Source organism: Schistocerca nitens, chromosome 4, assembly GCF_023898315.1.
Source record: "Schistocerca nitens isolate TAMUIC-IGC-003100 chromosome 4, iqSchNite1.1, whole genome shotgun sequence".
Lineage (NCBI taxonomy): Eukaryota > Metazoa > Arthropoda > Insecta > Orthoptera > Acrididae > Schistocerca > Schistocerca nitens.
Window position 1 is genome coordinate 741,147,702 of NC_064617.1, and position 26,355 is coordinate 741,174,056.

General features: G+C 42.7%; 1 protein-coding gene across 2 annotated transcripts in view; it reads right to left on the bottom strand.

Moving 5' to 3' along the window:
• Positions 1 to 26,355, bottom strand: part of LOC126252982 (ATP-dependent translocase ABCB1-like) — a 251,623-nt gene that overhangs the window by 156,221 nt on the left and 69,047 nt on the right. Inside the window, exons 2-4 of one of the 2 annotated variants that reach the window (XM_049954009.1) lie at positions 25,971 to 26,095; positions 7,533 to 7,658; positions 5,083 to 5,149 (exon numbers count right to left, since the gene is read on the bottom strand). In XM_049954009.1, coding sequence (XP_049809966.1) covers positions 5,083 to 5,149; positions 7,533 to 7,658; positions 25,971 to 25,990 — 213 coding nt within the window. In that variant the 5' untranslated portion in view covers positions 25,991 to 26,095. The remainder of the gene's footprint in view (positions 1 to 5,082; positions 5,150 to 7,532; positions 7,659 to 25,970; positions 26,096 to 26,355) is intronic. The other variant, XM_049954010.1, reaches the window with a different exon arrangement.

Sequence of the window (26,355 nt, forward strand, 5' to 3'; positions counted from 1 at the left end):
GTTGTCTGCAGCTGCAGTACTAGCGCCAGTACACACTCGTCTTCCTCAGATTTTCGCTACTAATCTTGAGCACTCGCTCTTCCGCTCCCCCCCCCCCCAACTCCATTGCCCCGCCCTTGCTCCCCCCCCCCAATCCACTCCCCGCCCAGTTGTGTTCCTTGTTGTTGTTGTTGTGGTCTTCAGTCCTGAGACTGGTTTGATGCAGCTCTCCATGCTACTCTATCCTGTGCAAGCTTCTTCATCTCCCAGTACCTACTGCAACCTACATCCTTCTGAATCTGCTTAGTGTATGCATCTCTTGGTCTCCCCCTACGATTTTTACCCTCCACGCTGCCCTCCAATACTAAATTGGTGATCCCTTGATGCCTCATAACATGTCCTACCAACCGATCCCTTCTTCTGGTCAAGTTGTGCCACAAACTCCTCTTCTCCCCAATCCTGTTCAGTACCTCCTCATTAGTTATGTGATCTACCCATCTAATCTTCAGCATTCTTCTGTAGCACCACATTTCGAAAGCTTCTATTCTCTTCTTGTCCAAACTATTTATCGTCCATGTTTCACTTCCATACATGGCTACACTCCATACAAATACTTTCAGAAAAGACTTCCTGACACTTAAATCTATACTCGATGTTAACAAATTTCTCTTCTTCAGAAACGCTTTCCTTGCCATTGCCAGTCTACATTTTATATCCTCTCTACTTCGACCATCATCAGTTATTTTGCTCCCCAAATAGCAAAACTCCTTTACTACTTTAAGTGTCTCATTTCCTAATCTAATACCCTCAACATCACCCAACTTAATTCGACTACATTCCATTATCCTCGTTTTGCTTTTGTTGATGTTCATCTTATATCCTCCCTTCAAGACACCATCCATTCCATTCAACTGCTCTTCCAAGTCCTTTGCTGTCTCTGACAGAATTACAATGTCATCGGCGAACCTCAAAGTTTTTATTTCTTCTCCATGGATTTTAATACCTACTCCGAATTTTTCTTTTGTTTCCTTTACTGCTTGCTCAATATACAGATTGAATAACATCGGGGAGAGGCTACAACCCTGTCTTACTCCCTTTCCAACCACTGCTTCCCTTTCATGTCCCTCGACTCTTATAACTGCCATCTGGTTTCTGTACAAATTGTAAATAGCCTTTCGCTCCCTGTATTTTACCCCTGCCACCTTTAAAATTTGAAAGAGAGTATTCCAGTCAACATTGTCAAAAGCTTTCTCTAAGTCTACAAATGCTAGAAACGTAGGTTTGCCTTTCAGTTGTGTTCCTTCCCATGTGAAATTTGCGCTCAGGAGGATTTGATGATTAGGGGAAGGACTGGCCCTAGGCTTTCAAAAATTGAGAACTCTGGGGAAAAAGGGAGACATTAGTTTAGCAAAATCCTACTTCTGTGTAATAAATCCATTCAACACCTAGCGCACTCAGGTTGTTTAGTTTTCTTAACTGTGTATGTTCTCATTTCAAAGGGCACATTAGTCGGGTGACGTGATGGATCAGTGAACGAAAGACAGGTGGAGACCGGGCAGAGCGAGCCAAACCATTTCTTTGCACGACCCAACACGAACCACCAAAGTCATCTTTCACTTTTGGGGTAAGGTGGCAGTCTCTTCAGGTACAACGTTTTCGTCTTCTGTTCGTTTTAGGATTGCTACCTATCCCGTATCTCCTGGGAAATGCCGTATTTTAACTTAATTTGGACGAAAATCCCGGGTACCCTTATTTTCAAGAATATCCCCCATCTTCAGAATTCCACCCATTCATCCTTTTAAATTAGATGGTGACTGTTTTGTGCTCCTCTCCTTTACTTTCCTCCCCCCCCCTATCGATGAATTTAGGCTCTCCAATGGGACTTCCGTTCGATGTTTCATGACCCGATACATCTCAATGCGTGACGTTGTATTACTCTTTCACTATCGTCAATTGTTGTAGTTATGTTCTGGGAGGACAACGTCTATCATTTATTCAATGAAATGTTTTGTAAAGAGTTAACGGTGAGTGAAGCTGGTTATTATAGTGCAGAAGAAAATTCACCAAGGAAAAAAATAAGGAAATTATGTATGTACCACTCCAGTTAGGAGGAAACGTAATCGTGTATTGCACATGTAGAGAATAATAGTCATAATGCATATTGTTTTAAAATCATTTTAAATGTATTCTGTCAAGTGTTGAATCTCTGTTCCCACCAGCTTTTTTTTCTTTCTTTTTTGTACTGGCAGGGATCTACGTAATGTGTCTTGTTAATGTAGGGATACCTTTTTTTATAGAGAATAATAATAATACAATACGATTATTTACTGCTATTCTGTACGAATTGTTAACTTTGTCCCTTATTTTTTTTATTTAGCCCTTATTTTCACTACCATTATACACTATTACCCCTTTTCTCCTCTTTAAAGAATTGGCAACTCTAGTTCATGTTCATGAAATAATAAATTTTCTCGAATATTACTCGCATTAAATAATTTGAAGCATACTGCTACTATCAAGCATACCGGCGCTCAACATTGGCTTAGGCCTATACTTTTCCTGTGAAAATGAAAACTCTAACAAAAGGAAATAACTTACCAGAAAACCTCAGAAAGAAAATTTCATTTAATGGTTAAACGAATCTGTTAGGCAATAGAACTTCTGTTCCGTGAAGTGTTGAATTGTTTTGCTCTCGTTGAATGTTTTAAAATCAATAATGACGCCCAAAGCTAATTGGAGCATAAAAGGAAAGCTTCAGCGCTCTGGTATCTGCGAGGGTAGTGATAATTTTTTGGGGAGAAACTTGAATTGCACTGCGAAATCAAAAGTTTTGTATTAACAATAAAGGCTGCTTTAGACCATCTTCAGACCCACCACCACGATGGTAGAGCGTGGCGGTGAACGGAGCTACGATTCCACGGTGGTAGGTCTAAAGAGTGTAGGTAGCGGTCTACTGCAGTAGTAAAAGGGTGGCCTGAGCGAGGCATGTCATCGACTGTTCCTGTCTCTCTATATCACCTTCATGTCCGAAAAACATCACTTTGATTCACTCCGAGACGCCTGGACACTTCTCTTGTTGAGAGCCCTTCCTGGCACGAAGTAACAACGCGGGCGCGACCCGCGCTATTTACCGTCTAGGTACGCTTGAATTACACACATCACGAACCGTGTACCTCCTTCCTGGTGGAATGACTGGAACTGATCGGCTGTCGGACCTCCTCTGTCTAATAGGGGCTGCTCATCCTCTTTGGGCGGGTTCAGTGACATCTCTGGACAGTCAAAGGGACTGTGTCTGTGATACAATATCCTCAGTCAACATCTATCTTCAGGAGTTTTGGGAACCGGGGTGGTGCAAAACTTTTTTTTATGTATGTATTTACCTGCCCATCAAATAAATTTCATCCATAAATGTATTTGAAAATAAAACAAAACAAAAAAAACCACTTCTCATCCAGTGCTGGTAAGTAAGCGGTATTTAAGATTTTTGACTTGTTATGAGAAAGAGCACACAAAACATGTGTATGATTCTCTCACCCAGCAGGTTTTTCCGTCCTTTTTTAAAGCATTGGTATCCGACAAAACAGGATCAGCAGCGTTAAACAGAGGCACTTTCAGAGGTGTTTGTGTTTTGATTGGAAACTTTTTGGAAAAAGACCTCTTTATTTACCTTGCAGACAGTAGAAGATGAAACATTCTCCTAATGGTTTTTCGTGATAAGATGAGCTATTTATTGCTTTACGGTTTCCTGAAACCAAACCACCGTATGTAGATTTCAGTATTATTTGAAAATAAAAATAACAGATGTTGTTCAAGATATCTCTCAAGTGTCTTTACAAAAACTGAAAAATCGTTCATGGCAAAAGTCTCCTGATCTGTCACATCGACTATCCTTGATCATAGTTTGCATTCCGAATGAAAAATGAAAATCGTTAATGTAATAGTGAGGCTGAACCATCAGACAAAAACACTGAAAGGGTCAGAGTATGAATTTGTGAGGTACCAGAAATAATCAGTAGTGGAACTGAACAGTTTGCGTCTAACAGAATAAAAGTATTATTTTTACCAAATTTGAACTGAGTAACGAATCAAAAAAGACAAATCTTTTGCAGTGGTATGAAAATGAAGATTTTCTCATTGTACCTAGATATTAAGAGTCAGGTGAATGCTGTAAGACTAAGAGAGAAATCAAGCTCATAGAGAACTACAAGAGCAATTTTTTTAAAAAAGAAAAGAAAAAAAAGAAGCATGCAATTCAAGTTTTATCTGAGTATCGCTATAGTTGACATGCAGAGCAGAAAATAGATTTTATCAAAGAATAAGAAGATTTAAAAGAAAATGTCGTTTTATGATCATATTTACCTCACAAACGTTGTATACAGTAACTATAGATTGTATTACTAAGGATAATACATCGATATAAAAAGTGAAGTTTAGATTAATATTGTTATTGACAAGTAAGACACAAGAAAAAGAAGATTTTGTTGTGATTTTGCTATCGAAGGAAGGAGCTAGGCCCACAGTCACTTTTCCTATTGACCTCAAATCACATACAATTTGTTTTTCGTGCAATGGAAAGTTATATGAAAGAGTCATGTGGAATGATGCAAAAGTGCGTGCATGTTGGAGCTAAGGTGTGAAAATAATCAAAATTGCTTCACTTTGTTTCCTTTTCAGTATATCAAAACTCTTTAGCAGTTCTCACACTACATTCTTGGAGGACACTGTACGCGGACTCATTTACAAGAAATCACTACAAATGCACATGGATGCCAGTAATTTTACACAATGTATATCTCCAGAGTGGTTCTTCAAACGCACGCTTCTGTGGATTGCTACAGGAGTAAAAAAAAATATTAAAGGAAGTAGATCCTTCCTCTCATCGATGAGGTTGGGAGTGGCATGTCCTGCGTTTCGCGCAGTGCCCTGGTCGACATGTTGCAGGCCTAATGCGTACTAAGAAGGCGCGTTACCAGCTTTACCACATACCAAGAGTATTGAGATAGCCATAGACTGACAGAGACTGAGACCATTTTATGTATAAAAGGCTTGTCTGTCACTGGACATTATAATGAAACTGTATCTGGAGCGAGACGTTTTGCTTACCAGTTTGAAGAAAGGCACAGGAGGTGGCGATTCCTCAGCTGGCGGCTTTGACGGTTCCGTGAATTTCCTGCGACAAAGAAATAACCCTTGAGGATGCAGTGAGTCAGTATAGCGTTAACGAAGCTACACTAAGTGATCAAAAGCATCCGGACACCCCCCAAAAGATACGTTTTTCATATTAGGTGCATTGTGCTGCCACCTACTGCCAGGTACTCCATATCAGCGATTTAGGTAGTCATTAGATATCTTGAGAGAGCAGAATGGGGCGCTCCGCGGAACTCAACGGATTTTAAAAAGAAAGTGGTCAGGTGATTGGTTGTCACTTGTGTCCTTACTCCTAAACATCCCTAGGTCCACTGTTTCCGATGTGATAGTGAAGTGGAAACGTGAAGGGACACATACAGCACAAAAGCGTACAGGCCGACCTCGTCTGTTCACTGACGGAGACCGCCGACAGTTGAAGAGGGTCGTAATGTGTAATAGGCAGAAATCTATCCAGACCATCGCACAGGAATTCCAAACTGCATCACAGTCCATTTCAAGTACTTTGACACTTAGGCGGGTGCTGAGAAAACTTGGATTTCATGGTAGAACGGCTGCTCATAAGCCACACATCACGCCGGTAAATGCCAAACGACGCCCCGCTTGGTGTAAGGAGCATAAACATTGGACGATTGAACAGTGAAAAAACGTAAACTTTGTGTGGAGTGACGAATCACGGTACACATTGTGGCGATCCGATGGCAGGATGTGGGTATGGCGAATTCCCGGAGCAAATCATCTGCTAGCGTGTGTAGTGCCAAAACTAAAATTCTGAGGCCGTGGTGCTATGGTGTACTCGTGTTTTTCATTGAGGGGGCTTGCAACCCTTGTTGTTTTGCGTGATACTATCACAACACAGGACTACACTGATGTTTCAACCACCTCCTTGCTTCCCACTGTTGAAGAGCAATTCGGGGATGGCGATTGCATCTTTCAACGCTATCGAGCACCTGTTCATAATGCAGTTCTTGTGGCGGAGCGGTTACACTACAATAACATCCCTGTAATGGACTGGCCTGCACAGAGTCCTCACCTGAATCCTATCAAACATCTTTGGGATTATTTGGAACACCGAATTCGTGTCAGGCCTCACCGACCGACATCGATACCTCTCCTCAGGTCAGCACTTCAGAAGGATGGGCTGCCATTCCCGAAGAAACCTCCCAGCACCTGATTAAAGGTGTGCCTGCGAGGGTGGAAGCTGTCATCAAGGCTAAGGGTGGGCCAACACCATAATGAATTCCAGCATTACAGGTACTACGAACTTGTAGGTCATTTTCAGCCAGGTGTCCGGATACTTTTGGTTACATAATGTATCTAGTAAACATGTTACAAGCGAGAAAGCCAGCTGGTGAAGGGGTACAACGTTACGATTCTTGAAGTTTTATCAGCGTAATAAGCATCCCATTAGGCTTCGGGGTTGCAGCCGGGTGACACCGACGTCTTTCCACAATATTTTGACGAACAACCAGGCGGCTGTTGTCAGATGAGTTTTACACTGCAAATTTCTGGTGTGGGTCGCTAAGTTTATAGCAGAATTTGGAGTGGTGGCGTATGCTCATAGCTTATCACGTCAGATTCCTAAAGGAACAGTATGTTAAAAATCTTCCGGCCACCTAGAAAGACCTGCGCTCTTTTCGGCTCGGTTTGCGAAAGGCAATACAGAATACTATGCCAATATGCCAAAGCCTACATTGGTGAGACCACACACATAATATATGAAACATGCGTTGAGCATGGTCGCCACACTCGCCTTTCGCGGGTCATTCAGCCATACCCGAGCATCGCATCTCCACAGGACATATTACAGACTATTCTACAACGAAAATGATTGCCAACACAAGATTAAGTTATTAAGGAACCTGGGAAGTACGTTTCGTGGAAGGTGACAAGGTGTCGGACCCGGTGATTTCTTTGATTTCTTTGATATGTCCAGAAATACATAAATTTATGCCTAATCCGACTTACAGCCACAGTTAATATTATTTTGACCACTGAAGTTGGATTCTGCGAGCCCTCAATTTGACAGAGGGTGTGCAGGCAATTTCACTGTTAAACATGCGCCTGCTCTCTTTAAATAGGGCAGTATTCGATAGAGGGCGTTAGATTCGAAAGGTAGGCGGTCATCCAGCGGTAACCTACGCGTCAGTTTTCGATATGAACTTAGAGCGTGAACCAGCAGTCTACAGTGTAAAACCCATCTGAAGGTGGCTTCGTAGTGTCTCTAGGCCAAATAAAAAGAGCAATTAGTTCGAATTGTTGTGCTCCAATTACGTTTATGCGCTCAACATTTAGAACAGTTATTTCATGGAAACCATTAATTAATGGTATCGCAGCAAGTTGACGTCATCCACCCGCAGACCCAAAACCTCATGGAATAAATACAAAGCTTTTTACTCTTTGCTTACACGTCAAGTGGACCAGACATCTTCTCCCAAGGTTTGCCTTCTCCAGACAGTCTCCTGTAGGCCGTTATTTGTACTTCTTCTTTGCTCCCCTCCGTTACGCTCTCCCGATGTGTACTATACCATAACCTGCAGAAAAAATAGTCAGTGAGCTATAAAAATTCAAATTAATGGTAAACGGTTTCATTAAACTTACCGATCTTCAAGTCCGGAAACAGTGGTTACTCTAACTAGTTAATGTCGGTCATGCTACATTTTTTAAAGCTCATTTTATTTCAAATAGCTTCGCACGCTAACAACCAAGTACAAAATCAAGAAACATGAGGCAAAACTAGATTTGGTTACTTTTTATGTAGGATATGACTATAGTAAAATGCTAAAAAATAATATTTGAACACTTTACAAGAACTCAAAGAAGGTTAACAATGTAAACACTCACAGTTAAGGTTTCCAGAAGAAGACTTTGAACACTGCAACAGTCAAAAGTTAAGCTTTTCGCGTACATCTTTAATTCAGTTTAATAAATCTCAGTACAGATTTTTTGCTTCATTTTAGTATTTTCGAGTGGCCTTCAGAGTTGTATGATAAATAAACTGTTTTTCATGTTATACGAGGTGAGACAGATCTATACCGAAAAACTTACAAAAGTTTATGAGAGTAGCTTGCTGAATATTTTGAGATCAGGAATCCTTTGTCTGTAGCGTAAATATAAAGCGCAGTGAGGTTGAATTGTGTTCGAATCACCTTTGTGTGCCCAACATTTAGAACAGTTATTTCATGGAAACCATTAATTAATGTTTCACACTAAAATACATGGTAACAAGGTTGTACCATTCATCTCTGTATTGTAACTGTCCGTTTTCTGTCCTTTGCATACATCATATATTGTGTATTTCAAGTATACCCATTGCTATACAGATATTCTCAGTCCAGGAGAATCATAAATGCAACTCGAATAGTTAACCGAACAAATTAGTACAAAGCGATCAGCAAGTCTTAATAGTTCCTTTAGGTCTGATGGTAGTATTAAGAGTCATCTTTTATTTAAATGAATTAATGGATATTCAATATCTCAGACACTTTTCTGATAACCTGGTTACATAAGTGGGATCCTTATCCGACGTAAACTGCTAATAACCGGACATATCTCGCCAAAATATCAACTACATGCACCGCTTATCAGCAGACTTTGAATATAGAGAAATATAAAGTCATACACTGCACGAAATGTAAAGATGTAGTAGCATTTGATTAGAGGGTTAATGACTCTCAACTGCAATACGTAGCGTCATAATAATAATTAGGAGTAGCAATATATAAAGATGCTAAGTGGAATAATCACACTGGCTCGATTGCAAGTAAAGCCAGTTGTAGATTTAGATTCGTTGGCAGATTACGGAGGAAATACAGTTTCTCTATGAAAGAGATTGCATAGTAAAAGGCTAGATGTTTATAACGGAATATCGTCAGGTGTGTGAGACGGTCGTCAGGTTGGAGCAGAGGAGAACATCGAGTGTATGCAAAGAAAGGCAACACGATTGCTCATCGGCTTATTCGACTCCAGTAAGAGTGTGTCAGAAATTCTACAAGGACTAAACTGGAAAACACCAATTAATGATATACTTTTCAGTTCAGCATCTACAAAATGTTCACCGTCTTCCTACTTGTAGCTCCCGTAGGGACCATGTGCCTGTAGCTAAACTCACTGTGAACATTTGGTACACAAGCATGGAAGCAGTTAGTCTTCCCACTTTCGGAAAATAATTATTTTTACCATAATCATTAGCCTCATCAGTCATCTGACGCCGACTGCTGTACGAAGACTGTCGTAGGCTTTTCTACATTTCATGGTATTCAGGGGACACGAAATCATGATCCTATTGCATTTTCCTAATGTCATTTACTCGTCTTCCGATGGGGAACTGTGTCAGTTTTTTCTAATCCCTAGGTATCTAGAAATGATCTTTCTTGGCCCACCTATCAATCAGTCACCTAGCTACACGTAATTCCCATCTTCATTTCATTTTTGTTAGACTCCATTCCACTTCATTCCCTGACCCATTTCTTTGTTTCCACGTTTCTGCTAGTAATACCCTACATGTGTCCCTCAACTGCTCGATGTCAAAGGGTTTATGAGTGGTTTTCACATTAAAAGTCCATTCCTCATTGTCGTTAACCTACAGCTGCTAATACATACTGTACAGTTACGGAATCATAGTTTATGAAAATCATTTTTAGTTTACTAAAATCACTCCAGACCACTTTCACCCTTCAGTTTATTTCTGTTGCCACTGATTTCAACTAACATAAACAAAAAAGAAATACATTGGTTTTACTTACGTTAGATTGTACTATAGACGATTTACAAGCATAATTTCAAATCTGCTTCATTAATACATATTTGTTGAAGTTTCTCTGCACTAGAGGACAACTGTACAGAGACATTAGGAAAATGAAACTGATTCACATATATTTCATTAGCATGTATTCTGTTGTAGTTTAAAATCTGTTTCGCAATTTCTGCCATAACACTGCAGAGTCTATCTGAAGCCCTACGATCTTTTCACGTCTCTTCCTCGTGTAAAACAACCTTTCATGATTCCTAAAAAAATGTTTGGAATAATTAAATTATTGTCTATGCGAAATTCTACCAGACGGCTTCACGTTCTCCTACTATTTTTCGTTCGCTTCCTTTTCCTACTATTGACTTTCACTCTTCCGACATAATTGCATTTTCGTTTCCCTTAACTATTTGAATACTTTTCTTTATCTTGATATACTTCCTTCCAGTGTTTCGTTCATGTGTCAAGTAGGCAATGAAGTTGCACTGTTACAGGTGTAGGCCTCGTGTCTACCTTGCTATAATAATTGGTTCACTGGGTTATTCGTAGCAGATTACCTGCGTTCTTAGTCAGGTTGACTAAATGGTACAAGGCTAAATCAATCAATAATCCAGACTGTTGCTCTAGCGACTGCTGAAAAGGCCGCTGCCTCTCTTCTGGAACCACAATTTTTCTTGTCTTCACATATTCTCCGCCGTTGTGGTACTAATTATGATATCGTTCGGGCAAATATGCCACAGTGAAACAGCACTCTCTACCGCTAGCTTAAAGATGATTTATACAGAACATATTCGGTAGAAATTTCTCCACTTTTGGATTCAATCAGGCTATTTGATTCTGACTGTGCATTTTGCACATACATTCATGTATGTTAAATAATTATTTAGTGATGTTTTGAGAATCCACACAAACACAGTGAATAATTTCTGTTCACTATGACCAGTTATAGGAGACGTGGTCCTGGTGACCAAGTCAACAGCGCTAATTGTTTATGGAAATTATTGTATTTCTTTTCTTCTGTAGTGATTGATCCTACATTTGATATGATTCGCTGTCAGTATCAATGTATACGTTTCGAAACAGTGACATGTAATTCTTAACCTTGAATGGTAGGAAAAAGTAAATACTCTTATGAGAAGTTTTAGTTTAGTTTGTAACCATCCACGTCTTCGTAAATTGTTCGGTATTTAAAATTTTGCACATTGCTCTTAACACTTAATACATCACATCCCGTGCCTCTCAGAGCACTCTGTGTTTATCAGAAACTTTTTGATTTTTGTCTAATGCTCTTCCATTGCTTCTGTACAGGTTAGAAATGGTTATTCAAAATTATGCAGTGAGATGCTGAGTAAATCCAATGCTGCGCATTGTACACTATACAAGATTGGCACGGATTTACTGTTCATATCGTTAGAGTAATTTTTTGGTTCTTTTCCAGTGAATACGAGATATTCAAGCTCTCTTCTTCGCAGTGGTTTGTTGTAGGCGATTGTATTGGATATGCTATTCATTTTGATAAAAATAGAAGAGGGGAAGTTGTTGGGATGTCTAGTAACTGTTCGTTATAAAATACAGTATGAAAATACACTCCTGGAAATTGAAATAAGAACACCGTGAATTCATTGTCCGAGGAAGGGGAAACTTTATTGACACATTCCTGGGGTCAGATACATCACATGATCACACTGACAGAACCACAGGCACATAGACACAGGCAACAGAGCATGCACAATGTCGGCACTAGTACAGTGTATACCCACCTTTCGCAGCAATGCAGGCTGCTATTCTCCCATGGAGACGATCGTAGAGATGCTGGATGTAGTCCTGTGGAACGGCTTGCCATGCCATTTCCACCTTGCGCCTCAGTTGGACCAGCGTTCGTGCTGGACGTGCAGACCGCGTGAGACGACGCTTCATCCAGTCCCAAACATGCTCAATGGGGGACAGATCCGGAGATCTTGCTGGCCAGGGTAGTTGACTTACACCTTCTAGAGCACGTTGGGTGGCACGGGATGCATGCGGACGTGCATTGTCCTGTTGGAACAGCAAGTTCCCTTGCCGGTCTAGGAATGGTAGAACGATGGGTTCGATGACGGTTTGGATGTACCGTGCACTATTCAGTGTCCCCTCGACGATCACCAGTGGTGTACGGCCAGTGTAGGAGATCGCTCCCCACACCATGATGCCGGGTGTTGGCCCTGTGTGCCTCGGTCGTATGCAGTCCTGATTGTGGCGCTCACCTGCACGGCGCCAAACACGCATACGACCATCATTGGCACCAAGGCAGAAGCGACTCTCATCGCTGAAGACGACACGTCTCCATTCGTCCCTCCATTCACGCCTGTCGCGACACCACTGGAGGCGGGCTGCACGATGTTGGGGCGTGAGCGGAAGACGGCCTAACGGTGTGCGGGACCGTAGCCCAGCTTCATGGAGACGGTTGCGAATGGTCCTCGCCGATACCCCAGGAGCAACAGTGTCCCTAATTTGCTGGGAAGTGGCGGTGCGGTCCCCTACGGCACTGCGTAGGATCCTACGGTCTTGGCGTGCATCCGTGCGTCGCTGCGGTCCGGTCCCAGGTCGACGGGCACGTGCACCTTCCGCCGACCACTGGCGACAACATCGATGCACTGTGGAGACCTCACGCCCCACGTGTTGAGCAATTCGGCGGTACGTCCACCCGGCCTCCCGCATGCCCACTATACGCCCTCGCTCAAAGTCCGTCAACTGCTCATACGGTTCACGTCCACGCTGTCGCGGCATGCTACCAGTGTTAAAGACTGCGATGGAGCTCCGTATGCCACGGCAAACTGGCTGACACTGACGGCGGCGGTGCACAAATGCTGCGCAGCTAGCGCCATTCGACGGCCAACACCGCGGTTCCTGGTGTGTCCGCTGTGCCGTGCGTGTGATCATTGCTTGTACAGCCCTCTCGCAGTGTCCGGAGCAAGTATGGTGGGTCTGACACACCGGTGTCAATGTGTTCTTTTTTCCATTTCCAGGAGTGTAATTTAGCACACTGTTAAAGGGGAACAAATATCACATAATAAACTCACAGTATCCTTTAATTTAAGCAAAACCTCACAACTTACAACATACAGTGACTTTGCAGATTGTCACCCGCCATCTATTCTGTTTGTTGATGATGTCTCCATGGAACGTCGCATTGCGTTTTAAACGAAGAAGACAGATACTTGAAATACAGTCTGTTCCATCGTTAGACCTTTATAAACATTTTTATGCTTTTCAGGGTGGAGTATGCCCTTCTTACAAAGGTTTTCGCACAGATACAGTTGGTTTTCAACCTAAGAATGTCGGCCGCATTATTCAAATTTCTCGTCATTAACGAATACACGAACTAAGAAGTATGTTTGTCGATGTATGACCCAAGATCAGCGAATTCATTCTTTACTGAGCGAATTTGAAACGTACCAAATGGATGGACGGGGAAGTTTGCTGTGTGTCTTGTACATTTGGGGGGAGGCGCAAACGAGTAATTAAAAATAAAGTATTCCTATACGTGTACAGTTTTCTAGTGGAGTACCTCGCTGTAAACGAGTTCTCTTTAAAGGAGCAAGCTCATTTTGTTCTGCATATTTTCAAAAGTCGGTCAGTTTTAAAAATCGTACATGCTTAATATGGATCTCAATCTGCAGCACGAAATGTATTAATTCTCGAGAATACTGAACAATACATGTGTGTGACTGAACATTGTGGCAACGACAGGAGCTACATCTGAATGATTCTTAGGAACGTAAGAAAGCTTTATGAGCGAAGTACAGTTTTCTTGTTCTCATTAATACTTCCGTTATTAAGGACTTCAACAATACATCATAAGAGATGCAAGAAACAAGCATCTTGTGGAATTGCTTGTCACTTTGCTTGTCGTAAATTCTTTCAGCTCGTCAGTACGCCAGAATATTTATTAAGATGATATATGAGGTTAGAACGAAAAATAATGCGTCTTACGTCACAAACTGGGTTTCGATTATGAACATTTTAATAACTCCAACCCATAAATAATCATCAAATGCAAAGTTGCGAATACGAGCAATCACCAGCTGTATAAGGAAATGACGACAATGAAGACCTGCGCCAGCCCTGAACTCAAGACCAGATTTTCCGCTTTACGCTAGCAGTGGCCTTAATCTCTTCGGCTATCCGTGCACCACTCAGTACCAGACTCGAATTTCCATATGTCGTCGTTCCTGGGCCACAACTTGTACTTGTACGCTCATGATGTAATTCCTGTATAGGGGAAGACATCTTAACTGAAAGTCGGTGTCTGGTATCGGCAGATAAATACGATACAGCAGTACCTGTGTTATTGAAGAACGATGCAGAGATCCTTTGGAAATGCCTGCATCGCTCTTCTTAACAATACAGGCACTGCAATATCGAACATACGTAATCCATGGAATGTGCTCTTTAACGACCGATATTCACTTTTCCGCATAAGCACCAGCGAATAAGTATTCTGAAGCCGTCACGGATGAAGTCGACGCTCTGTTACCGCAACCAGCTTCTCATATTTTTCTCAACTGCATCAGATGCGTTGTGGTGTTCCCGCAGATCTTTCATGATTGGGAATAAATGTAAGTCAGATGGCGTCAGACCTGGACTGCGTGTAGGAAGTCGTACGGTTTCTGGCAATTTTACAGTGTATGCTCTTTCATTTCATACGTCAGCTTACGGGGCACCATTCGTGCATAGATCTTACATAACCAAGAAAAGCAACAATGTGACCTACAAGTTCCTGTGGAATGCCGATTATGCTTGCAGTCTCTCTTTGAGTGATATGAGGATCATCCTTAGTCCGTCTTTCAATGTTTTGCAAGCTGAAATCAGTGGTTTCTGTCACAAGACGTCCAAATCTTAACTTGTCACGCAAGTAAGAGGCCCCGTCACATCACCTTTAAAGTTAATGGATCAACGACTTACATCGCTCACGTCAACACAATCGTCGTAAGTTGTTAGCACTCTCTGGCGAATTTCCTTTTCAGTGCCACATTCCATTGTCAAGAATGCAATGACGGAACGTTGTTTAAATTACAGAGTGGTTATAATTAAACATTCGCTGCCTGAGAGGGTCCCATGGCGAAAGAGTGATCGTAGGATACTGCAACTTTGTGAAAACTTTGGTAAGGATATGCTGAAGAGAAATAACAATGAGACCTCGCAACACATAGCAATTTCACACAGCAGGTAAGTAAGACAGAAAGCCGGTTTCAATACATAGTGGCTTTCAATTAACCTTAATCGTGGTTTCAGCGGATTTAAACCCCTCTTCTTCAAAAAGACGCCGGCCGAAGTGGCCGTGCGGTTAAAGGCGCTGCAGTCTGGAACCGCAAGACCGCTACGGTCGCAGGTTCGAATCCTGCCTCGGGCATGGATGTTTGTGATGTCCTTAGGTTAGTTAGGTTTAACTAGTTCTAAGTTCTAGGGGACTAATGACCTCAGCAGTTGAGTCCCATAGTGCTCAGAGCCATTTGAACCATTTTTCAAAAAGACAAGAAACATGTATACAACGTGACAACATAAATTGCAATCAAAATATCGTAGACCAATATTACGCGTCGTACAGAAACCAAAAAATGGTTCAAATGGCTGTAAGCACTATAGGACTTAACATCTGAGGTCATCAGTCCCCTAGACTTAGAACTACTTAAATATAACTAACCTAAGAACATCACACAAATCCATGCCCGAGGCAGGATTCGAACCTGCGACCGTAGCGGTCGTACGGTGCCAGACTGTAGCGCCAAGAACCGCTCGGCCACTCCGGCCGGCCGTACAGAAACCACTACCTACAACAAGTGTAGGCATGTCACAAACAACATGATGTATACCAACGTAGGACAGGCAGTACTTACAAACTTCACATTAGGAAACAGTCAGTCAGTAAATCGATCTATCATCTTCATATGAAATGTGTAAGCAACGATCTATACATCCCTTTATAAAAGCTAAGGCCCGTAAAATAAAGGGCTAGTCACTTCAGTAAAATTAGTCACATAAAATGCCAGGATATATTAACAGCTCTATGCAGACTGAGAGAGAGTGGAGAGCGTGGATAACAGAAGAACAAATCCTGCGGCGAATGCGCCGGTACACACGCAGCTTGGCGGCATAAACAGCCAGTAGCCGTAAGTACATTGAAATTACTAACAGAATTACAGAAATATGCATGACTATCAGATTACGCTTCATTATTATCACTGCCCCCTTTGTGCAACTTCTGAAAACAACACTGAAATATTCTGAGAAAATATAAGCATTTGACACACTACATTTTGCAGTGAGAGTGACAACCTGTAAGTCAGAAAGATACGACGAGAAATACGGGGACCCTCTCACCGGAGGTTCGACTCCTCCCTAGGGCATGGGTGTGTGTGTTGTTCTTAGCGTAAATTAGTTTAAATTAGTTTAAGTATTGTGTAAGACTAGCGACCGATGACCTCAGTAGTTTAGTCCCTTAGGAATTCACACACATTTGAACATTTGGAAATACGGTTTTAGTTTTCAATGGAAAAATATGTTCTTAAATTCACATATGAGAAATAATGTCGAATATTCTACATCAATAGCTGACGGTTGTCTGAACATGAAAAAACTCGCCTGATCACGTTAAATTAACACAACTTCGTTGCTGTACAGAAGGTGAAAGGAGAGGAACAAACTGGATTCACACAAAAAGATAAAGTTCTAGAGAAGTTAACCATCATAAGTATGCTAGGGCTGAGGCGATTTTACTGATGCCGATTTTACTGATACACATATAAGGGAATTCGCATCCACTACATATATATGAGAGAAGGGAAAGAGCAAGTGGGTGAATACATCAGCCACCGAACAGCACCTCAGTGACACAAATAAATATCACGAGATTAATGACTAAAGAGTACACGACTGCAAAGGTTAAAATAAATCACGAAGAATCGCGAACAGAACCAACGAGACAAGGGAAGCTGAAGTTCCCCCCTGGTTCGTGCAACATGTGGTCCCTAGATACAAAAGAGATTACTAAAATCTCACAAAGCCGCGCGGGATTAGCTGAGCGGTCTTAGGCGCTGTAGTCATGGACTGTACGGCTGGTCCCGGCGGAGGTTCGAGTCCTCCCTCGGGCATGGGTTGTGTGTGTTTGTCCTCAGGATAATTTAGGTTAAGTAGTGTGAAAGCTTAGGGACTGATAACCTTCGCACTTAAGTCCCTTAAGATTTCACCTACTTATGAACCTATGAATCTCACAAAACTAAGAAAATGCAGTTGCTCAAATAACACATTAGACGCCGATCAAGGATCACGCGTTGAAACACAGAAACTGGAGGTGAGGTCTCATCGAACGAGGAACACGTGGAAATAGGTGTGACAAAGCAAACATGGAAATCGGTATATCTAAGCACACAATCTGAGATAGGGAAAGACCCATAGATTAGGATAGAAAGAAACATACGCATACGAAGATACATTTATTATCACATTCACACACAATAAAGGTCGCCCTAACTTGGCATAATCATTACACGATGGAGAACATTCCACACCCAATGATTCGAAGGACCAGAGGAAACCCAGAGGCCGGCCGGTGTGGCCATGCGGTTAAAGGCGCTTCAGTCTGGAACCGCGTGACCGCTACGGTTGCAGGTTCGAATCCTGCCTCGGGCATGGATGTGTGTGATGTCCTTAGGTTAGTTAGGTTTAATTAGTTCTAAGTTCTAGGCGACTGATGACCTCAGAAGTTAAGTCGCATAGTGCTCAGAGCCATTTGAACAATTTTTGAAACCCAGAGTACTGAATAAATGGAAACCCGGGACGCTCGCTTGCACTAATGAAGCATTACGCTTATAAGTAAACACATCCTGGAAAAGGTGATGTAACGCTTCAATTAGGCTGAAGAATTTACACATTCACAACGACTTTTAAGTAGAAAGAGTGAGCTTAAGAACCACGAACGAAACTCACCAACAGCCAGTAGCAGAGTGCCTACGAACGGTAGCATTCAGAGAACCACGCAGTAAAACGCAAAAGACCACAGTGGTCATTTCCGCCACGAACGTAAAAGTAACCGACAAGACACGCACAGTAGGGATAGACCCCTTTGCCCAGTAAAGGAACGCGAAGTTGTTTACCCTGTAACCGCAACTGACGAAAAGCAGCTAGTCTGCCACATGCCTTGTAAACAAGGAAAGACACATAACCTCTCTCATTCCTTCACACAAAAGGCAAGGTAAAGCGGGAAATATGAAGATGTAATATCTCATTACATATATTACAATGTGGATTACAGAGGATACACAGGATAAGTAACTGAATTACATAAAATAAACTAAACTCTGTCCGAACAGGCCTTGAAGACCCAACAGTACCGACCGGCCGCCGTGTCACCCTCAGGTGTCATCGGATGCGAATACAGAGGGACAGCCGGCCGGGGTGGTCGAGCGGTTCTAGGCGCTACAGTCTGGAACCACGCGACCGCTACGGTCGCAGGTTCGAATCCTGCCTCGGACATGGATGTGTGTGATGTCCTTAGGTTGGTTAGGTTTAAGTAGTTCTACCTGTAAGTTCAAGGGACTGATGACCTCAGAAGTTAAGTCCCATAGTGCTCAGAGCCATTTGAACCATTTTTGAACAGAGGGACATGTGGTCAGTATACCGGTCTCCCATTCGTTGTCAGTTTTAGTAACTGATGGCGTTACTTCTCAATGAAGTAGCTCCTCAACTGGCATAACAAGGGCTAAGTGTACCTCCCTTGCCAACAGCACGAACGGTGATCCATGCAAGTGCAAGCCAAGTCCGACAGCACTTAACTTCGGTTATCTGACAGAAACCGTTGTGACCAATGTGGCAAGGCCGTTGGCAGTTGAATTACATAAAACATAAAATTCTTATGCAGTGCACAAGTTGCTTGTATCTAAAGGTGAGATAATTATTGAATTTTTAACAGTCCCACTGCTCTTTCCTTCTGGAGGAGTTTGAAGTAATATACCGTGAACAAGCGGTGCAGCAGATGAGACGGGAACAATATAAAATTGGTCAACTGTATTATGAAACGGTTCTATTGAGACGTTTCGGGGTGCGAAATTTTGGGAGATGGATACGTACACATGGGTATATCATTCCATGCTGATTCAGATGTAAGGTACAATTCATCAACCATAATGGCTGGCGAGTGGTTGCTTGCCAGTCTATCGGCAATCCATGACGGTATGTTTTCAGGTGGTGAGAGATCTGGAAAGCGCGCTCGCCAGAGCAACGATAAAACATTCACGTATCGACGTAGGCACGACCAGCATGGGCATTGTGGGATCTTGCATTACCTTTTTGAGACATGACATGACATGATTCTGAATTTCGGGCGCAGTCACTACCTTACCACCTCACAAATGCAACGGCTATTGTCCAAATTACCGTTCATGCGAACGAGAAACGATAGTGTCATGTGTACAATTGTAAACTACAAATTTATACCTGGTGTTGAGCTGGTACGAGGATGACGACAGTAATGTGGAGATGTTCGTTCTCTTCACAGGCTCCACACACGGATATGTGCGCAAAACTGGCACTTGCTTGCGTCCGATGTTGTCACTGGACATGCTACTGTCAGCGCACCACTCTCTGCTGCTGCGTCAAGGGATGACTCGACAATGGTTGCCGTGCTGACAGTCTGCAGCGCTAACGCGCGTTCCCACTACCTGTGTGACTACTTGTCTTGCTAAAAACATACTTCCTGACTGAAGGCGCACTTGAAGGCGTCTTGAAATTTGCATAAGACGCTTTTGGATAACGTAGTGAGGCATCTATGGACTCGAATATACCGGGTGGTTGTAGTTAAACTTTCCCTATTTAACACGTTATAACACGGAGAATAATTACCATACGAGGACTAAACTTGGTATCAATAATATCAAGGACATGGTGAAGAGAAATAATGCTAAATCAATTCAATTAAAACCCCTTTAATGTGCTGCTAAGGTACATCACACCATTATATACCGGCACCATTACTGCTACAAAAGGGGCTCAATGAGGCGCCCATCAGTGTCCAAAAGAGTCCGAAAGCGCAGGACTGCATTCTGCGCAGCAGAACGAAGCACCTCTCTTGATACGCTGTGCTTCAGATCAGCACGTGCGTGAATGTTCCCATGGTAACCTCTTGGAAACAATCGACTGACAATTCGATCGTTTCCATATGTGTTTAGGAGAAGCAGGTGAACTTCACGAGCAATGTGCGGTGGGGCCCTATCTTGCAAGAAAACTGTTGAGTTCAATGCGTCTCTCTCCTGTAGGGCGGGTATGACATACTGGCGAAGCATATCGCAATAACGCTGGCTAGTCACACTGCCCTTCTTTGGTCCTTGAGCGCCAACCTATTACATAAAGAATAGGCTAATGATAGGTTGTTTTGGAAAGCAGCCCTATGCAAAGACAATTAGTTTACTTTCGTCGGCCGCTGTAGCCGAGCGGTTCTAGGCGCTTCAGTCCGGAAACGCGCGACTGCTACGGTCGCAGGTTTGATTCCTGCCTCAGGCAGACAGTAAACCCAGGTGTAGGTCCAATGTGTCCAGCATGCAGAGAGATTGGTTGCAGGCCCTTAACTGGCCTACTTCTAACCAACATACGGCCATCACTGACACCGAAAAAGAACCAGCTTTCTCCAGAAAACACAACAGACTTCCAACCTGACCTCTCACTCGACACCACTGAAGTCGCGGATGGCGGTGGTCTAGGGTCAGTGGAATGCACGTTACAGGGCAACTGGCTGCGAGCTGTCTTTGAAAAAACCGATTTGTAACAGTTCGCTGTGGTATCAATATTGCTGAAGTTGCTGCTGCAGGTGCATTACAATGCGTCACAGCCATACACCAAAGACATTGGTCTTCGCTCTCGCCAATGTCACACGACCGTCTGGAGTCCAGTCTTCTTGTACCTGTACATTCGCGTGATCATCGCTGCCAGCAATCACGTACACTGGCTACATTCCTGTCAAGTCTTTCTGTAATATCGCAGAAGGAACATCCAGCTTCTCATAGCAGTATTACGTGACCTCGTACAAACTGAGTGAGGTGCTGATAATGGCGAGTTTGCCGCCTTAAAGGCTTCTTGACCACTATCAACTCACCACATCCAGTCTTAAAGATAAGTAACGATCACGAGCGATTTAAAAGAAACGTGATTTGCGATGAGTCGCAACCTCATAACGGCGCTAATAGCGCCACTCTTATGCCACTGGTTCGAAATTAGAATAGAAATCATCTTTCAGACGTAGAGACACACCAACCAACTTCCGTTTATGTCGCACAACTCCTTCTCGGTGTTGGGATTTATTTTTTAGTCAGTGTATATGTCCTTTCGGGCGCTAGTGGCGTGGGGTGATTGAAATCGTACGTGGCTTTAAGTGCGGACCTCTGGAACCAATAGAGTCTATATTCGGATGGCGCTTTTGAGATCTCACCCAATACGTGCAAATATACCACGGGACGCTAAACCACAGTCTCAATATGCCACGACCCTCTGTCTCTCGAAATCCCTCAGACCGGTAGACGTTTCTCATTCTTACACGGTGCATAACACGAGCTTCTCAGTTACAATCAAAAGCAGTTTCTGAATAAACGTATTGTTTCCTTATGTACAAAATGTATAAGGCGTAACGCTACCTATTCTGAGCGGCTGTGCCGAAATGCTAATCGTTTGCAGATCCAAATACACTTCAAGCCGTTTGTTGCATGCCCTCTTCATGGTTTTACAATGTTAATGGAAAACAGTGTACTGTAATTAAGCTCCACAAAGACAAAAAGAAGAAAATAAAAACAAATTCTAGTGTCTTTAAAACAACAGTAATGACGAGACCACTAAACTCACAAAAACGTAAAACGCACGCTCCTGTGTTAGCGCTGACATTGTAACTACAGCGCTGCACACAGGCAGACAATCAAATACGACTATAGGCCCTCAAATCTACAAAATAGCTACTCAACTGTCGCGCTGATAGCGGCGTAAAGCTCTACTACTGAAATGTGGTCTACAAGCAATAAAAACAAGAAAATAAATACGAGCCCTTTAGCCTTTTAGACGACAGTAACGGCGATACTACTAAACACTTTCTTTCACTAAAAACAAAAGCGCAAGCTGCGGAATGAGCTCGGTCACTGGACACTACCGCAGTGCACACAAGCAGAAGATCAACGATCAATGCCACTGCTACGCAGGCCGGCTCACAGGCGCCGGCGGTGGAGACGTCTCAGCCGAGGGCAGCGCTCGGCTATTCGCTCTTTGCCAGAGGTGCCTCGTGTGGAACTTAACGTCCCGCGTATCCACTTACCTTCCACGTGGAGCGGACGGTGTAAGCCGTATGCAGAAGCGTTCACCACAGTGCGGCTCTCAGCTTTCGCTGGAGATAGCGAAGCAGTCAGATTGGATGAAAATAAAGGCGAAGAAATGTATTTGTAGTATTTCCTCACTCAATTTTCGTTGATAATTGACCATAATCTTGCATACCTTTTGTAAGTCAGGCCCCCTTCGCTTCCCATTCCTTAATACAAATATCTCATTTACAGCCATTACAATATCTATCATTTTGAGAACTGTAATTACATTGATCCACAAATTTTAATTTTTTACTATTTACAGAAACGAAAGCACTCGTGTGCTGGGCACGAAAATCAAGGTTAAAATTGTCTCCTAGTGCAGGGTTACAAGTAGGTAAGGTGTTTTCGTTTAACAGTCACACTTATGAGGCATTACTAGAGCTACATTAAAGGCATTGTGATAACAGTTCCTCAGCGGTAAGTGTGTGAGGTGAACTTTTTCAGTGCAGAGCAGACAAAATAACACATTGTGATTTGGGATTTAGATTTTCCAAGCGTAAAGCTGAACTCTCGGCCTCACGACTGCACCAGTGTCGGGAGTGTCTGATAAAACTGAATGTCATTTCAGTCCTGAAGACGACATTACATATTTCAGTGACATTGACGGTTTGTGGCGAGACCTGAGCATTACATACAACGTGACGAGTGGAAACTCTTTATAGATGACTAAAAAACAAGCCTGAAATCAATACCGTTACTTAATAGTAATGATGGGCCATCCACCTCTGTTGTGTATGGTACCTTAGCTAAAAAAGGTTATATACCATACTGTAAACCTTTATAAACTGTGTTAATTACAATAAGCATGGATGGCTGGTATATGGAGACTTCAAAGACGCAATGCTGTTGGGTTTGCAAGGGGGAGACACTGTTGCTGCTACCTGTATGAGAGGGGCACTCGGGCAACAGCAAAACGCTTCACAGAGAGGAAATGGCCTCCATGAACAGCCCTTGTGCCTGCAGTCAAAAATATTTCCGAAGAACCTCTCATGAATCGGAACAAAACCGTTCTCCCACCATTGCACATTAAGCTGGGACTCATGACAGCATTTGTTAAGGCTGCGCACAGGAATGAAACAGCATTTCATTATTTGTGTAAGAAGTTTCCGCGACTCAGCACAGATAAGATCATAAAGGGGACTTTCATTCGTATAAAGATACGCCAGCTGTTGGCGGACATACATTTGAGTCCACTCGAACTCCTGATGGACTGAATGCATGGGCTGTTTCGGTAAAGTGATAAAATTGTTCTCAGGGAACAGGAGAGCCGGAAATTACAGAGAACTTGTCAACGAACTCATTCATGTTTATAAGGTCATTGGCTGCAATGTGACGCTGAAAATGCACTCCGTTGCCTTCATGTGTTCCCAGAGAATCTTGGTGCATTTAGTGGCAAGCACGGGGAGAAGTTCCATCGGGATATTTCTCTGAGCGAAAAGTGGTATACGGGACGGTGAGCTACTGGTATGTCGGTCGATCTCTGCTGAATGCTACAGAGAGGTGCTCCAGACACAACCCACAAGAGGAATGCAAAGAACGTACTTCTAAAACTGGGCTAGGAGACAATTTTAATAGTGATACTCGTATTTAACTGCTCAAAATCTATAGGGACCGTCTACTCTGGTTTCTGTAAAAAAATCCACTATAGACCAGTGTTATCAGATCAGTGAGGCAATACTCATATGACCTCTAATGTTGTTGTTGTTGTCGTTGTGGTCTTCAGTCCCAAGAGTGATTTGATGTGGCTCTCCATGCTAATCTGTTTTGTGATAACTTCTCCATTCCTGCATAATTACTGCATCCTACTTTCATTTGAGCCTCCTTACTGTACAGTAATAAATCTTTAGTCTCCCCTCGTACTTTCCTCCCTAACTATTCCTTGACGTCTTAAGTTGTGTCCTATCAACTGATCCCTGCATTTAGTCAACTTGTGTCTTGACACTTATTCGTCTCTATTTAGATTGAGTAAATATTCATTATTTGTCCGATCTACCCACTTATTTTCTGCAGTCTTCCGTAGCAGCACATTTAAAAAGCTTCTAGTCTCTTCTTGTCTACACTGCTTACGGTCTACATTTTACCACGGAGCTGCACGCCAGACAGATACTTTCAGAAAATGCTTCCTAACACTTAAATGTACACTGAGATGACAAACGTCAAAGGTTACCTTCTGATATCGTGTCGGACATCCTTTTTCCCGGCGCTATGCAGCAACGTGGCATGGATTCAATGGGACAAGCTGCCACCACAACCGTCCACAATTGTTAAAGTGTTGCCAGCGCAGGATTTTGCACACGAACTGACCTCTCTGTTACGTCCCATAAATTTTCGATGGGATTCATGTCGGGTGGTCTGGGTGGCCAAATCATTCGCTAGAAACGTCCAGAATGTTCTTCAAACCAATGTGGCCGGTGACATAGCACATTGTCATCGACAAAAATTCCACCGTTGTTTGGAAACGCGAAGTCCATGAATGGCTGTAAATGGTCTCCGTGCAACCGAACATAACCATTTCCAGTCAATGATCGGTTCACTTGGACCAGAGGACCCAGTTCATTCCATGTAAATACAGCCCACACCACTATGGAGCCATCACGAACTTAACAGTGTCTCGCGGACAACTTGGGTGCACGTCTTCGTGGGGTGTGCGCCGCACTCGAAATCACCTGTCAGCTCTTACCAGCTGATATCAGGACTCACATGATCAGGGCACGGCTTGCTAGTCGTCTACGGGCCAGTTGATACGGTCACGAACGCAGGAAAGGCCAAGGCGATGTCGTGCTGTTAGCAAAGGCATTCGCGTCGGTCTTCTGCTGCCAGAGGCCATTAATGCAAAATTTCTCCGCATTGTCCTAAAGGATACGTTCGTCGCACATTGATTTCTGCAGTTACTTCAGGCAGTGCTGTTTGTTTGTTAGCAAACACCGCTGCTCTCGTTTGTTAAGTGAAGGCCGTCGGCTACTGCGTTGTCCGTGGTGAGAGGTAACGCCTGAAATTTGGTATTGTCGGCACCCTCTTGACATTGTGGATCTCGGAATACTGAAATCACTGACGACTCCCGAAAGGAAAGTCCTATGCGTCTAGCCTTGCGTTCTAAGTTCGTCAATTTCCATTGTGGCGCCATAATCACGTCGGAAATCTTTACACATGAACCACATGAGTGCAAATGACGGCACCGTCAATGTATTGCCTTTTTTATACCTTGAGTACGTGATACCACCACCATCTGTATATATGTATATCGTTATCTCAAGTCTTTTTTTACCTTACTGTATACTGGACCTTAAAATGTTTCTCTTGTTCAGAAGTTCTTACCTTACCATAGCCGTTCTACATTTTATATCTTTTCCGCTTCAGACATCGTCAGTTGCCTTGCTGCCCGAATAAAAAACTCATGTATTACTTTTAGTGTTTCAATTCCTAATCTAATTCCTTCAGCTATTTCTACTTTTTCCTGTTATCTGTGAGAAGTGCTCAGTTACATGAATGTGCTATTTTGCAGACTGTGCAAGGCGCTTGATTTAAACAGTTTGTGATAGTTGTCTTGGTTGCTTATATCTGGTTGACAAGTTTACTCATCAAATTCCCATGAATTTCTTACAAACTTGAAGATTTGTAGTGCCCCTCCCCCCCTCAAAAAGAACGTATTAGAGACTAAAATTAGTATCGAAGTTCTGTGGGAATGTTGCTATGTCAGAGGAATTTCCCTTGCAATTGGTATATGAAAAACTCACGTTTTGACTCCAGGCGGCATCTTTGCTATAAAATTCCACTCTAAAGGGATATCAACACAGGATTGCGGCTTTTATAGTTCGTCGTGGTGATGGATTTCTGTCACCAAACGTAGAGTCAAGAAGAGCTGGAACAAAGTAGAAGCAGTTGTTTCGAACATCTCATCTTTAAAAAGAAAAAGAAAAACCACAGTATCAGTTTCACCAAACCACTGTCCTTCACCATATATGTTGCTTTAGTGTTCCATTTAAAAGGCTGTAGCATTCTTATTGTTTAACAAGCAATTATAACAAACCAACAAAAGTCATTACAGTACAAACGCTGAAAAACTATTTTTTTTTATTTTATTTTTTTATTTTTTGTAAGTAACCTGGTATCGATTATCGA